Source organism: Scatophagus argus, chromosome 22 (genome assembly GCF_020382885.2).
Source record: "Scatophagus argus isolate fScaArg1 chromosome 22, fScaArg1.pri, whole genome shotgun sequence".
In the NCBI taxonomy this organism is placed as follows: Eukaryota; Metazoa; Chordata; class Actinopteri; family Scatophagidae; genus Scatophagus; species Scatophagus argus.
The window spans coordinates 12,567,781-12,583,303 of NC_058514.1; the positions used below are offsets into that span (position 1 = coordinate 12,567,781).

The 15,523-nt window shown below is 40.0% G+C and overlaps 2 protein-coding genes across 3 annotated transcripts; both read right to left on the minus strand.

The window, feature by feature from the left end:
• Positions 1-20: 20 nt before the first annotated feature.
• On the minus strand, positions 21-7,268 carry LOC124053437 (sodium-coupled monocarboxylate transporter 1-like). Its single transcript, XM_046378585.1, has 17 exons — positions 6,747-7,268; positions 6,201-6,320; positions 5,754-5,819; positions 5,587-5,638; positions 5,396-5,463; positions 5,086-5,124; positions 4,675-4,790; positions 3,707-3,847; positions 2,848-2,977; positions 2,628-2,716; positions 2,276-2,385; positions 2,079-2,146; positions 1,784-1,870; positions 1,178-1,395; positions 411-514; positions 247-335; positions 21-161 (listed from the first exon to the last, which is right to left on the minus strand). Exons 1-17 carry the CDS (start codon positions 6,978-6,980, stop codon positions 69-71), a joined length of 1,824 nt encoding a protein of 607 aa, XP_046234541.1. The 5' UTR covers positions 6,981-7,268; the 3' UTR covers positions 21-68.
• A 435-nt stretch (positions 7,269-7,703) lies between these two features.
• On the minus strand, positions 7,704-14,526 carry LOC124054020 (sodium-coupled monocarboxylate transporter 1-like). Of its 2 annotated transcripts, none has more exons than XM_046379660.1 (17): positions 14,171-14,525; positions 13,696-13,815; positions 12,799-12,864; positions 12,634-12,685; positions 12,449-12,516; positions 12,229-12,267; positions 11,730-11,845; positions 11,109-11,249; positions 10,854-10,983; positions 10,505-10,593; positions 10,116-10,225; positions 9,932-9,999; positions 9,718-9,804; positions 9,235-9,452; positions 8,703-8,806; positions 8,466-8,554; positions 7,704-8,384 (listed from the first exon to the last, which is right to left on the minus strand). In XM_046379660.1, exons 1-17 carry the CDS (start codon positions 14,402-14,404, stop codon positions 8,265-8,267), a joined length of 1,851 nt encoding a protein of 616 aa, XP_046235616.1. In that variant the 5' UTR covers positions 14,405-14,525; the 3' UTR covers positions 7,704-8,264. The 2 variants fall into 2 exon arrangements, 1 of the variants encoding a protein (XP_046235616.1); XR_006842296.1 differs by having other exon boundaries at positions 8,335-8,384; positions 9,239-9,452; positions 14,171-14,526.
• Between the last annotated feature and the right edge of the window lie 997 nt (positions 14,527-15,523).

A 15,523-nucleotide genomic window follows, 5' to 3' on the forward strand; every position in this document is an offset into this window, starting at 1 on the left:
AAACTGGCCAAAATAATTTAGTATAATGTCAGTTGTTTAAAGTGGGAATTTGGCTGGTTAAGTCCGTCTCAGATCTTCGTGTCACAGAAAGCAGGACTTGTGTTGTCAACCAACTCCTGCCCGTTCCTTGTCAGGTCACACTCTCCTTCACTTCCCATGACCTGAAGAGGGAAAAATACAAAGTAGAAGTCAGCAGTTGACATCAGTCTGTAACTTTTGATACAGTTTCCCTGCTGCAGTACTTACTCTCTCTTTGATAAACCTGAATATGTGATAAGAAGTTGTGTCTTCTTTCATTAATGTAAACTTTGGCTCCACCTCGATCCTCCTGCCTCCTGAAATGTACAACATAGTTTCATCACAATATATTCAATTTACTGAACCAGTTCCAACAGAATAAATATCTTTACCTGTAAACAAGCTAACTATTAGTCCCACAGTGACAGCCGTTACAGTCCCAATGAGACCGAAGTAAAGATAGGAAGGAGAGTGCCACTCAACTGCCAGCAGACCTCTGGTGGTGGGAGAAAATATTCAATCACTGTGGTGTATGAACATGATTGAAATCTTGCATCCATTTACATTTACATTTATACATGTTCTGTGCAATTTGAGATCGGTATCTGTCAATATTATGCTTGCATTGGAACATCTTCATTAATTACATGACTAAATAATGAAATTATTGCAGTAAATTAATATATACCTTCCACAATAGGTAAAAGGGCTGCAAGAGTTAACATTAAGCAGGCGTAATGTTAATCACATTCTTGGCACTACAGGGAAAGTCAGGGGATCACCAAAGTTACTGGGATTCATCCTCTTAGGTCCATGAAATTCTCTACCAAATATTATGGCAATCTAACCAATCATTGTTGAGGTAATTTAGTCTAGACATTTCTATGCCCACAATCATGCTTCTCACATGGCTAAAAACAACTACTGGATGTCATGAAATTTGGTACATTTATGTTCCCCACAAGATGAACTGCTCAACTGTTGGAGATCACCTGACTTTTCATCTAGTGTCATCATCACCTATTACAGTATCTTATAACTGTATGTTACAGTGGTCTCACGGTGTTGTCATTTAGAAATCATTTCAAACTTAACTGCTCTGTTGCTCTCACAGCAATTATTTGATTTAATCACTGATCACAACCGGTTACAGACTTACTGGTCATCACCGTTCTGTCCTGGGGATGTGATGATGGAGCTTGGTTCTGTTGGTAGAGCGGTGGAGGTCCAGTTGAGGTTGTCTGTCACAGTGAAGTTACAACCGTCAGTGGACAGTGGCAGAGGTCGGGTCATTGCAGGAGGGGGTGGGTAGATCAAGGATCCAAGACTCACACACAAGGACGCAGCCAACCCTGCAGCAAGGCCTGTCAAGCCTCCCTGTAGAAAACCAGAAATCAGAAATCAAATCTGTTCAAACCACACAGTCCTGATGAGGCAGAGGAGTGGAGTTCTTCCTCTGAATGATCACAACCTTTTTTTCCCAAACTTGAACATGGATTGTTATGTATTAAGTCATGGGTGTTCAAGCTTATAGAGGGAAAAAAATATTTGAAACACCATTTTTAATTAGCTTTTAAGTAACAAACAATTGCAGCATCACAGTTGTGCATATTTGCTTGCTTTTCATTGTTAACTTTAACCACAAAATGAACCACAACAGAAGTGAAAGAAGACTTATTTATTTACTATGCTAAATTCAATTCTTTGTTTAATATTATGAGGTAAAGGAATTACAACAGCTGTTGTTAATAGAGAATAAACTTACTTTGGTATTGGCAAATGGACAGAGGATGCCCAATGTGAACAGGCCAAGTAAAGGACCTCCAATGGTACCACCAATGATGACACCTGCCTGTTGAAGGATACACACATTTGGTGATTTCACCACTTGTTCTATTGTGGTAAGAAACTGTTTAGCTGTTGTTGTAATTATGTACATAAGCTGTGTGTCCCACTTTGTGCCTTACACAGCTCCAGCCCAATTTAACCCCTGTAGACATGGTTTCTATTTGTGTTTATCCACAAATCAAGATGCTTGTGTATTAACAGATCCACTCTACCTGCATCATCCCTCCCATGACTGAGGCCAGTCCAGCCATACTAATGCATAAAACCCCATAAAAGAAACCTGCAATCAAATCATGTCAAAAATGGAGATTTTAATTCTGGACAATCTAGATACAGTCTCACTCATATATTGGATAAATCATTCAGCGGAAATACAATATTAGCCTGCAAAGAAGGACAAACCACTCACTCAATCCTTTGGACGTCCAGGACAAGTGTTTCTCAGACATTTTGGTGTGTGGTTTGATCAGGTCCTCCACCGTCACTGCAGCCAATGCATTGATGCTAGAAGACACTGTGCTTGGGTTCAAGTGACAACAAAATCATTTAAAAATAGGCATAAACCATCAGGTTTCTAACAGCTTGTGTCCATTTTAAGTACTGACATGTACAATTAGTTGATTTAGAGTGCTGATTAAATCATTTGCTGTAAATGTATTGTATCAAAAGTTGGTAACCTAGGCAAACATCATGGCACAAATTTAAATGCTAAATGTGTGATTAGATCTAAAGTGTGGGGTAGCTTTTATGTTGAGTATAACCTTAGAGAGCCGCTACATACTGCTGCAAAAAATAGTCCAGGAAGGCCAGGATAGCCTGTCAAGACGTCCATCACCAAATATGGTATCAACTGTAGAGAAGGTGCGACAAGGCATTGTCAGGAAACTGACAGAAAAGAAGAGACTGTGACACCATAGCACATACATCCTTGTCCATTTCACACCATAATTCTCAGCTACGCTGTACATCTCTCTGTTGTACCTGATCGGGAGCAGAAACCAGACCAGCTGTCCATGGATCACAGTTCTTATAGACTGAGTAGAGACACATTCCTGCAAACACTGAACACACCAGGAAGGTACACAGACCTATCATGTTGATGTACAGAGCTCTGGAAGAAAGAATGAAACTCACAATGTTAATACAAACAAAAGTGAAATACATGGACAAAAACATTTATATCAGAGGGAGATAAAGAGCATTGGTAATGGCTGTACGCTGATGATATAATCATGTTTATCACAATGTCTCGGGTCTCATTGTTCAGATCTGTAGAGCTCATGCACTCTTATTGATCCTTATCAGGATATAATTTTAACTTTACATGGCTCATTATAATGTTAATACTTGAAATACTTGAAAACCCCACTCCTTGACTACCTTTTATCTGAACCACATATAACCTTCATTAGGGTATGGATTTCAGGATATGAATATGAAAAGTGTCACATTACTTTAAATCAATAAGAATAGTATTCTGAAGATGAATATACATAATATGTACTTCTCACTTGTAATTACAGACTTATATTCCTCTGTTAGTTGTTTTCAAGGGGTAAACACCAGAAAATTCAAATCAGACAAACATCAAATCACTAGTAGAGGTATTCTAAACTTATTCTACCTGCAGATTTTGAAATTTAATCCCCTATTTAGCAGTACAAAAACGTAGAACTTCTGCTTAACTCAATATCAAAAACCTCCACCATTACGCAATAATACAAAACACAGTAAAGCATACTCTTTCTCTTAAAATGGTGATTTTTAAAGAAGGCTCCATGAAGCGTGAGATTCTTTTTTTAATCCAGTGTCCCAATAAAATAAGGAAAATGTGACTCACAATCTAGCATGAGTGATGTTTTTGCAGGAGACGTATCTCTGAACCTGTGCTTGATTAGTCCCATAGACATTGATCCAGCCAAACGTTCCTCCAATGACCATGGTCCAAAAAGTGTGTCTCCTCAGAGGGTTTATGTCAAAGCTGGTGAAACACAGTAAAAGTCAAGTTCAAATGTACTTATAGAGTGCTTTGAAAACAAAGCAGGTTAGTGCTGAAGTACTTTGTTAAAATCAAAACATGTGCATAAATACAGTGTGTACACATGCACTTCTGGCTGCATGTGATTAGAAAAACTATTCATACTACTCATAGGGTGTCTGCTCCCGAATTTCAAACTGGAAAAACATGGCAGCTTGTTCATAAACTCTTATATTACAACAATAGTTCACAAATATGTATTTCACAAAACATCTTAGACAAGAAATAAGCCACACAGTTGTCAAATCTGTCTTCAATGTAGGGCCTCAACAGGTGCATTTTTCGGGAGTTTCCTGAAGCAGCAAGTCGTGCTGGACACCCATGATTTGCACAAAGAGGCCTAAAGTGGCCTCAATGTTGTGCAAATGATGACTGTTTCTTGAAATGCAATGCAGTGCTATGAAATGGTATTGCTTACACAGGCAGTGAATGGAAAGCTCGTAAAGAAAAACTAGTGTGGGCACATGCCAGGATGCTAATGCTGGCCAAACTGCACTTTTTCTTCTAGTCAGATGCAGGGCTACCAGTAGTTCACTTAAAAACTGTGATCAGGGGATCAGATCAGCTTTGGGCAGAAATTGAGTAGTTGCCAAAGGGTAGATGCAAACGTGCCATTCCACAGTTTGTATGAGAAGTATCCAGTAGTACCTCATGTGAAGAACCATCTATTCTCAAAGTTGAGACGCAAGGTTTAGGTGAAACCAGTTGTTTTCTCTCTCTGGTACTGGGCAAAGCTGGGCAACTTAATGTTCTGATTCTAACATACTCACTCCAAAAAGTTGAGTCTTCCTCCTTGTTGTGCATCTGAAATAATGTTGCTGACTCCTCCTTGTAAGATCACAGACTTGATGATGACAGACAAGTAACCTGCGAGCATTATTCCAATCTAGAAGATAAAATAAGACATCTTTTTCTTTGGTTACCACACCCACCTCAGTTTTGATCCAAATGTTGGATCTGATACACTGATATTCTGATATACCAGGTTCTTGCACTCATGCTATCATACATATTGATTCTATGTAATGGACATTGTATTATATCTAAATATGGTTGTAATTTGGATGCAGTTTTGCAAACATGAAGTGACACTTCATATTTTCTCTGTCAGTGGTGAGACTTCTCTTTCTTTTCCCTTTGGCTGGCTACATTTCTGTGTATTTTCCCATACAGCAGCTTACCTGGAACACATCGGTCCACACCACAGCCTTCAGTCCACCCTGTAACAATGTAGACCAACAATGGATGTTTTTCTTTCTTTTCTTTTTCTGTACCCACAGTGCACACCAGTTTCCCTCTGTGGTAATCAAGCCAATCAACAAAAACATTCACATTCTGCTATTTGTACTTGCTTTCAAAGACCAGTATTGTTGAACCAGTGCCTCATAAGAGAGTTTAATTTAAAAAAAAAAATACTTTTTGCATTCTTGCTTTGAATGGGCCTTTTTCTATTTAACTTTTTCTTTTAAGCTGTATTATATTTGTACTAACCAGTGTGCAGTAAAGTGTACACACAGCGCCTGTTGAAATAATTCCACCCCACAGATCTATGTCAGTGACTAGAGAGAGAGAGAGAGCAGGGTATCACACAGCAGTCACTCAATCATGCAAAACCAGTCAGCTTTGAGTAGTCTCTTGTAGGAATTTGAAGTGAACAGACTGATCTCTGTGGACTGAAATACCTTGGCTCAAAGCAAGCGCAGGGCCATAAATGACGATTCCAGTGAAGAGCACCTGACAGACAGAGTGAAGCAATACAGACAGGAATGACCCTCAGGTATCAGATTTGCTTGTTTTGTCCTCACAGATCAAAGTCTTGTCATTTTGTGTTGTCCAGCTTCTGACTCACCGTCTGAACAATGAAGAACACAGTTCCCAGCAGACGTGTTGCCCTGTTGAAACGCAGCTCCAGATACTTGGCAGAGACGTGACGGAGGCATAACATTTTATTTCAGACAGGCATATTGTGCGATAGTAGCCAGTGAACAAACTCAAAATGACACTGTTACTCATTGCTTTTTTACTGCCCAGTCAACTGTCAAAAAGTAATCTATGACCCAACTTGGTTTGGATCAGGGCCAAGTCACCCTCGGGACTTTGCTATTTGCTATTTCAATGGCACTTTTATCAACTGTTAGAGTGTAACAGCAATCTTGTAGCTCCACAATAACACAACCGTAAACTGAAAAACATGTCAGTTTCACTGGCATTCTCTAAGTAAGTCAGTCATCTTACACCTTGTGATTACTGTGCAATAGCTTACTATCCAAACATCTGAGAACAGAGCCATACTCACCTCATAAGTGCTGGTGATGGCCAGCCTGTAAAAGACTGGGAGAAAGATCTCAGATACGACCACTGTCGACAATACATAGGGGAGACTGAAAAATACAAAGATGGCTCCAAAGCAGTACACCTATGAAGCAGGGGTGTTTACAATTAGTAAATTTCTTGCTGCAGTGCAGGTTGAAGACTGGTGTGGAAAGTAAAACATTCTAAAAACCTTACACTAATAGGCTTTAATCTGACTTTAAATGCTACAAATTCCAAATGCTACAGTCTCAAAAGTAAACATGAACCTGTTTGCTGAACAACTACAGGAAAAAGAAGTATGTATTACCTGAGATATTATTTGAATTAATCAGATAAAAAAATATTTTTTTAAAATCTAAAAAAATGTATTTCTGAGTTTTGTAGGATGACTCTGCGTTAAGGAGCACATAACCTTCAAGACATCCATCAGTCTTTGTTTCAAAAGATCTTTCGTTGTCTTCTCGTTAAAAATAATTTATAATTATCGGATTTTATATATATTTGATCCTTACTGTATAATCATACTCACGTCGGCTGGGTTGGACAGCACCGTGATGGATGACATGAAGCTGGCAGTCAGGGACATGGAGACGGGCAGGGCCGTCAGCCTCCGGCCCCCTGTCAGGAAGTCCCTGGAGCTTTCTTTACCCCTGCTGGCCCAGGCATAGTAGACCCCGATGGTAGCAGACACCACCAGCATGAGAGCAAACACCACATAGTCTGCTGCCACCAAAGAGCCGGCTTTCAGAGAGTCCCCTGACATTTTAGTGTGAGTCAGACCAAAGGTAGAAATAAAAGTGTTCAGTGTGCAGCTTCGCGCTCAGAATGAAAAACCGGCCTTATACCCTGGTATAGGTGCATGCTCGATTCTGATTCGCTGCAGGGTGCTGATTAATTATTGTTATAGCATGCAGTATAGCTGCATGAATGCTAAATTCTGATTGGCTGCGGCGGCGTCAATTAATGAACAACCACCACGTGGTTCCAGTGAAACTGTCTATTTGCGCGTTTAAAATAAATACGCTGGCTTCGGCCACCTCGTCATTAGGAATAAAAGACATCCAAAAATAATCTGAATATGACCACGGAGTGTAGTCCTTTAGTGCCCCGTCCTCACCACTGGGTGGCGACTGGAGCACACAAGCTGCAGGCAACCTAAATCCCTGACCTTTGTAGACTCGTTGCCTAGACACATTATTTATGTTCGTGTCTCAGTGGAGTACCTGGACATAAAGTGCAGTCACATTTGAAACTAATTAACTAAAAGCTAACAATAAGTTCAGCCTAGGACTGTCACAATATCAGACGTTCACTACACTGCCACAGTGGCAATACAAATTCATCATTAGGATATTGTCATGTCTATAGAAAATCTGATTGAAATAATTATATCAGTCAAATGAATTTTAAGATCATAGTTAAACTCAAACACATCCCTCAGTCCTCAGACCTTTGAGGAATTTTAAAAAAGGATCTAATAGACATATTTTCTCTGGCTATATTATAATGATTTATTTCTCAGAGCAGGCTGTTTGACAAGTGTGCAGGGTTTCAGTTTTAAAAAGAATGTTTGATCAGGAGAGTAAATGTTTTCATAGGGTGATTCACAGAAATCCACATGGCCTGTGACTGACCAGTCACAAAAACAAACAAACATAAACAGTAAACACAGGTTCAGATATCTTGAATGGCTTATTATGTGATGCAGAACAGAATAAATCTATCTAACCATCCATTAAGTATGTTTAAAATGTACAGTGAAGGGTGGACGAGGTGTCAGCTTATCACAGAGCTGATGCATGACGACACACAAACATTCACACTCGCGTTCGACTGTTTAAATGAACTGGAGCTGCACTGGACTGTGGGAGGAGACACACGGTCAACATTCGCACAGGAAGGCCCCAGTTGGAAGATGGATTTGAACCTGGGACTTTTATAGTCAGTGCCTGACTAAAATGTTGCACAAATTCATTTTCAAACTCATTTATTAGTGATAACTATTAACACATAGCCCAGAAATTATACAATAGACATCAGTTACATTTCACGTGGGAACGCCACTTTTTGATAAGTCCAGCTCAACGTCACGGAAAGCAGGATTAGTGCTGCCGAACTTCTTCTCTCTGTCCTTTGTCAGGTCAAGCTTTCCTGTTCGTCTCATGACCTCAAAAGTGAAGAGCACAAAGCACAAAGGTCAGCAGCTGCTATTAGTCCGCTGACACCTTTTCACTGCTGCAGCACTTACTCTGTCTTTGAAAAACTTGACTAGGTGATAAAGAGTTGTGTCTTCTTTCTTTAATGTAAGACCTGATTGTACCTTCAGCTTCCAGCCTCCTGAAATATACATCGAAAGCACAATAGTGGACATCAACAACCTTAAAGCTCATTACAAAACCGTAGGACTACGAGATCTGATTTTTATGACATATAAGCCCTTTAGTCACACTTCTGTCAATTATGCCACCGAATATTTATTATTTACCTGTAAACAGACTGACTAATAGTCCCACACTGATAGCTGTTATGGTTCCAATAGGACTGAAGTAAAGGTAGGACAGAGAGTACCAGTTATCCACGAGCAGAGGCCTGGAGAAGGACAGTAGTACATGTTCAGAAAAATAGCACCCGAGAAGTTTTTCACAAACAGACAAACCTGACAACCTGCATGATCAACATATTTAAATCCCACCTCATGAATGTTCTCTTAGATCAGATCCTCCAGCAGTGATTTAAATAAGCAAGACAGTACTATTCAGGGCAGTAATAGAACATCTGTAATATTCAGACCTATACTAAATATTTGTAATGTCTTGTTACAAGTTTTCCTTAAACTCAATAGAGGGACAAAGTCCCTCCCCTTGCAGTATCTGCCATGAGACCTTAATTTGAAAAAAATATGTTTGATAGTTAATGACGCGAGACAAATCATTTCTTGAATTGTGTCATGAATTACGCATAAGATGACTGTCAATTTAAAGAAAATTTATCAAACCAATAATCAGTTACACACTTACTTGCCATCAATGCTGAGTTCTGTGGCTGTGGAGAAGGGGGTTATCTGCGTTGGCGGGACAGTGGCGGTCCAGTTGAGGCCATCTGCGGCGGTGAAGTTACAGCCCTCAGTGGTCAGTGACAGAGGTCGGGTCAATGCGGGAGGCGGTGGGTATATCTGGGCTCCGATACCCACCCACAGAGATACCACCAACCCTGACACAAGGCCAGACAAAGCTCCCTAGAAGACATTTTTTCCGCTGAAAATGCTGAACCCTCCTTTTGAGAGGAGCACGTATACACAGTGTATAGAAGTTTGAAAGGGTTGATGGGTCAGCGAGAAAGCGCCGTGATGTATAATTTGGTGAATTGTGCTACTAATCCATACAAGACAAAATACAATTATATAAATAAATATACATAAATATACAAATATCACTTTTTAATATTAGCATGGGTTACAGGAATAAGCAAAAAAACTACAGTTAAATGAGGAAAGGACTTACTTTGGAGTTGGCAAAAGGACAGAGAATACCCATTAGAAACAGGCCAAGTAAAGGACCTCCAATGACCCCAAATATACTGATGGCTGCCTGCACAAAGAGGCACAAGTCACTGAAGTTGCAGGGGTGTCTCCTGCTAATTATTTACATTCTTTTATATCTTTGTCTTTGTTTAACCATAAACTGTAGAGCTTATACAATAACACATTCTCTCTACCTGCAAGATCCCTCCCATGAGTGAAGCCAGTCCAGCCATTCCAATACATAAAACTCCATATACGAGAGCTGCAAACAATATTGATGAAGAATGTGAGGTTCTCATTTTTAATTAACATCTAATGGTGTAAGTGTTCAACAAAACAAGTCATTCAGCTGCATCAGCATGAGGACAAACCACTCACTCAGTCCTTTGGACGTCCAGGACAAGTGTTTCTCAGACATGTTGGTGTGTGGTTTGATCAGATCTTCCACTGTCACAGCAGCCAATGCATTGATGCTGGAAGACACTGTGCTGGGGTTCAAATGACAAACAAAATTGCACCCACTTCAATCATAGAAGAACCACCATACAAATACATCTTTTGTTTTCAGTCTCACTTTGTAGTTCTGAACATATGCTCATATGCTGATCAAAGAAAACATAAGACAGATCTAACCTATACGTTTATTTTTCTATACATAAAATCTGCTACAAACAGTGGTAAACAAAGCGCAGTGAACCTTTGGTATTCTCAGTGTGTGAGGTGGACCTGTTGAGTGAAATAACTTAAATATTAAGTACTGTATTAACCTTAGAGATCCACTATAGGCAGCTGCAACAAACAGTCCAGGAAGGCCAGGATATTCTCCCAAGATGTCCATCACCAAATATGGCATCAGCTAGAGGAGAAGGTTGACACTGGATTAACATATGTGAACTTAGGTCTTATAGAGAGTCGGTGGGTGGATGCTGACTGGGAACAGAAAATGAATTTCCAGTCAAGTTCTCATCTCAGCAGGACCATCTTGGTACCTCACACACAAAAAGAAACACATTGTTTACATGTTTCAACCCCAGAACAATGTGTGTGTGTGTGTGTGTTGTATCAAGGCATGGATCACCATAACTCTCAGCCATGCTATGCCTCCCTTCATCATACCTGATCAGGAGCAGAAACCAGACCAGCGGTCCATGGGTCACAGTTCTTATAGACTGAGTAGAGACACATTCCTGCAAACACTGAGCACAGCAAGATGGACCAAAGACCTAACAGGTTGATGTACAGAGATCTGGAAAAGGAAGAAACACAGACAAAAACATGTGAAATCATTGAAAAAAAAAATAGAAAATACAAATATACCAACAAACAATCAAAGGAGCCAGTATATAAGTTTTATAGTCTGTCAGGACTCACAGTTTGGCATGAATGATGCTCTTGCAGGAGATGTATCTCTGAACCTGGGCTTGGTTGATCCCATAGATACTGGCCCAGACAAACGTCCCTCCTAAGGTTACGGTCCAAAAAGTGTGTCTCTTCAGAGGGCTTGTGTCAAAGCTAACGAAACAGAAATACAAGGCACTTTAGTAAAAAATGGGAAAGTTTGCAAGTCTGGCTAGATGTGATTCATCTGTTCATCCTAGTTCAGGAACTTGGTCCTCCAGACAAAACGTTTCTTTCAAAAAAACCTGAAGGTGAGGCTTAGAGGCTCACTGAAACCAATACTGATGCATTTAGGAGGCCCATACAAACTGTTCAAAAAGAGACGGATGTAACAAAGAATTAGTTAAGCACTATAAACACAGCATCCTGTTTCTCACAGCTCAAAAAGAAAACATACTGTACTTTCACAGAACACTGTGCACTATGGTGTGTCAACATTGTACATATCCAGTCCAATAATATGCCCATTGCATTGCAATAACTCTGTGAATATTTTCATCACAAAAATGTGCTGCTCCCTTACAACTTGTGCTGGGAGTTAATGTACGGTACTCCCACCATTAAACAAACTATTTGACTGTGACGCATACTCACTCCCAAATGTTGAGTCTCCCTCCCCGTTGCGAATCTGAAAGGATGGGGAAGACTCCACCTTGCAAGCCCACACACCTGATGATGACAGACAGGAAGCCCGCAAGCATGACACCAAGCTAGAGGGGAAAATGTTGATATTTTTAGATTTCTTACCAAATTACTTCTGCTTACGGCACCTGTTATGGTTCTAATTTTACCAGTTTGTTGCACTTGAAGTATTGTATGCAAATCACCTGCTAAGTATACTGTAATCTAAAAATATTGCTGTTCTCAAAGAAATGTGGTTCATATGCAAGAATTTTCCATTTTTTTGTATCAGTGGAGAGCAGTCGGAGAACTCTTTATTGCCATGGTGGTATATAGCTGTTGTGCATGAAGCATTGTTGAACATTATTGTCACAGGCAACCACAAAAAAGGTTTGACACATGCATGGTAATCCCTGGCTTGACCAGTCAGGTGAGCTCACAAATCTGATGAATTAGTGCCAGCTGTACCTACCTGAAACACGTCAGTCCACACCACCGCCTTCAGACCACCCTGGAACAATGTCAAACAGATGTTATGTCTGCTGTACAGTCAAATGCAGGGAAAAAGAATATTAATTCAGAGGGAAAACACACAGTGATTGTTAATACCTAACACAAACAATCAAGAACCTTTAAAAGAAACATTTCAAGAAACATTTCAAGAACCAAGCTGAGCAGATTTTGTTACGTACCATTGTGCAGTAAAAGGTACAGACCACGCCCGTGGAAATGACTGCACCCCACAGATTCATACCAGTTACTGCAAACAGAGAGTGGCTTTCAGACATACTCAACTGAGCACAACCAAGCAGCTTTAAGGGCCCTTGTGTGGGAATGTGGGAATGAATCTAACTGTTGTGGACTGAAGACAAGATACCTTGGTTTAAAGCCAAAGCTGGGGCATAAATAACAATTCCAGTGTAGAGGATCTGTGACAAACAGAAATAATTCAGACACAAATGGCTCTCAGGTATCAGATTTGCTTGTTCTGCCCTCAGAAGTCAAAGCCCTGTTATTATGTGTTAACTGGCTTCTGACTCACCGTCTGAACAACGAAGAGCACAGTTCCCAGCAGACGTGTTGCCCTGTTGAAACGCAGCTCCAGATACTTGGCAGAGGCGGAATACAGGCAAAAAAACAGAAGGTCAGTATCAGGTGACGTGAAAATTCAAAAAGTTATCATAATTTATAACAAATGAGCCACTGGCCTTGAAATTTACATGAATGCAATTACTCATTTCATCCACACATTGCCAGAAATTCCAATAAAGTGTTACAGTAATCAGTCAAAAACAAACTTTGTCCCATGCAACATTTCACTGTACAGTGAAAGAAAAAAAACAGCAGCAGAGCTTCCACTGAGATACCAACTGATATTGTAATAGATTGAACAAAAAGGTAAACTTAAAGACCTCATGCCATTATCACAATATGATACACCCACTGCCATGCGGTAACCTCGTCAACTCTCTTGTTTTTTAATAGTGCATACAGAAGGCATTGTGTTGTATCTAAACCGACTTCTTCCCTTGGAGCACATCCCAGTAGTTTAAACTACACAACAGCCTGCAGTCCTGCACACCCTTCACCAACAACGTCTGCTGATGCAGATCCACTGATAAACTTTCTAATTCCAGTGTTCTCTCTTGGTTTGTGGAAGACCCAATAGGAAGTTTGTTGTTTTTCACTTTTAAAGGGAAAAAAAAGCAATTTTATGTCATTTTATACCATATCTGTTTACCAAAAGTTGGAAAAGCTAGAGCAGATAATAAATGAAGTGTCATTTTAATCATTTTTAGCCACACCAACCTTTTTATTTGCATGCTGAGACAATGGTTTCTCCAGTTGAACGGAATGTTTCATATACTTCATGGCTTTGGGAATAGAGCAGATTATAACAACCATGCAAGCTCAAATGTAAAAACCAAACTTCACTCACCTCATACGTGCTGGTGATAGCCAGTCTGTAAAAGACTGGGAGAAAGACCTCAGATGTGATCACCATCGTCATTACATAGGAGAGACCATAAAATCCAATGCTGGCTCCGTAACGATACACCTACACAGGAATAACATGAATCAGTAATGTTTTCTTTAAGTTATCTAAAGAACACTGAAAATTTTCCTATTTTCTTCTATGAACAATTTGCAGTTTTGTGTTCTATAAATTAATCATGTAGAAATGCATTGCTGTGGTGAATATCTCTGCATTACATCTCAAGTTTATGACGCATCCATGTCTCACTGTCTCTGTCTTTATGGCTCTGATTCACTTGAAAAATGATGTTAACTGCATTGGGATAGCGATGCACCTCATCCCACTAAAGAAATGTTCTTGTATGAAATGACACCAAATAGCTTTTCAGGTGACATGGTTTTCGAGTTTATTGCTTGGTAATGTGGTGTAGCCTTACCTCAGCTGGGTTGGACAGCACTGTGATGGCTGACATGAAACTGGCGGTCAGCGACAGGGAGACGGGCACGGCTGTCAGTTTTCGCCCTCCCATTAGGAAGTCCCCCGAGCTTCTGTGTCCCCTGTCAGCCCAGGCGTAGTAGACCCCAACTGCAGCCGACACCACCAGCATGAGAGCAAACACCACATAGTCTGCTGCCACAAAGGAGTCAGCTACCAGAGAGTCCCCTGACATTTTTGTTCAAGTCAGACCAAAGCAAAGAAAGACATTCAAAGTGTCCAATGTGTCCTATTTGAATGAACAGAAGTCCTCATACATCACCTTCTTACTCAAAACTGAGCAGGACCACAGACCGAAACCTTTTATGTGTGTGTGTGTGTGTGTGTGTGTGTGTGTGTGTGTGTGTGTGTGTGTGTGTGTGTGTGTGTGTGTGAGAGAGAGAGAGAGAGAGAGAGCATTCCAGGAAGGTACATGTGAAGTCAACAGGCAAGGAGAGTGAGCTGTTCACCTGGCCACAAGTTAAAACCTATCATCACTCCAGACTCCAAATCCTCTCTCTCTCTATCGATACAATGACTCATCTCACAAAAGGAAAAACTCATTTCTACAAGGAATCCTTGAGACATTTAACATATTCTATATGTTTTGTCCTGAAGTTGGGATATTATCCAAAAGAAGGACTTTGCAACATGCCATGCATTACAGTGATCGCTTCAATCTATATTATCCAAATCTAATCTATGGTTAAATTAAAATGCTGCACATTGCTAACTTTTGTTAATCACCTTTACCCCCCGTGAATGAAAACCAGATGTAACTGACTGTAGGAAAAGGATGTATCTTCTTCAAATATTACTACTTCACTAAAAGCAGTAATGAGGGAACACTTGAAGTGAATTAAGGGGTCATATATTCAGTAAGGAACTGGACTGTAGGTGATACCCTACGGTTGTTATTATTTCAATTTATTTGTATCTCTTTTTGTACATATTTTCAGTTGTTCCCTCCTACAATCACTCCCATTTTAATTTCATCCATATTTGTGACACCACTCTATAACCACAGTTATGAAGCCCTCTTTTAAGTATATCACATCTTCATGGCATCCACACTTCTTATACTAATTATATTTTACACTTATTACTTATCAAAAATGTATTCAGATGAAGCACTGAAATAAAAAATGAAAGCAAAGTTGTTGTTACTCTTTCTGAGGAAAGACATGTTCTCTACATTCTGTTTTTGAACAGTACTCCCTGTACAGAATGTTATTCATTGCTACTGACGTTTGTAGTACACACCGATAAGGAACAAACCCCTGAAATTTGTACAATCTAGCCACACTTAAGTAAA

Coding starts and splice junctions, on each gene's coding strand:
- LOC124053437 (XM_046378585.1), bottom strand. CDS start 6,980: ATGTCAGGGGACTCTCTGAAAGCCGGCTCTTTGGTGGCAGCAGACTAT. Junction 2,386..2,627: donor GTATGTAGCGGCTCTCTAAG/GTTATACTCAAC, acceptor CTTGAACCCAAG/CACAGTGTCTTCTAGCATCA. Junction 2,147..2,275: donor CTGGACGTCCAAAGGATTGA/GTGAGTGGTTTG, acceptor ATTTGATTGCAG/GTTTCTTTTATGGGGTTTTA.
- LOC124054020 (XM_046379660.1), bottom strand. CDS start 14,404: ATGTCAGGGGACTCTCTGGTAGCTGACTCCTTTGTGGCAGCAGACTAT. Junction 12,865..13,695: donor CTATCACCAGCACGTATGAG/GTGAGTGAAGTT, acceptor GCCTCTGCCAAG/TATCTGGAGCTGCGTTTCAA. Junction 9,453..9,717: donor GTCCTTTTGCCAACTCCAAA/GTAAGTCCTTTC, acceptor AATGTCTTCTAG/GGAGCTTTGTCTGGCCTTGT.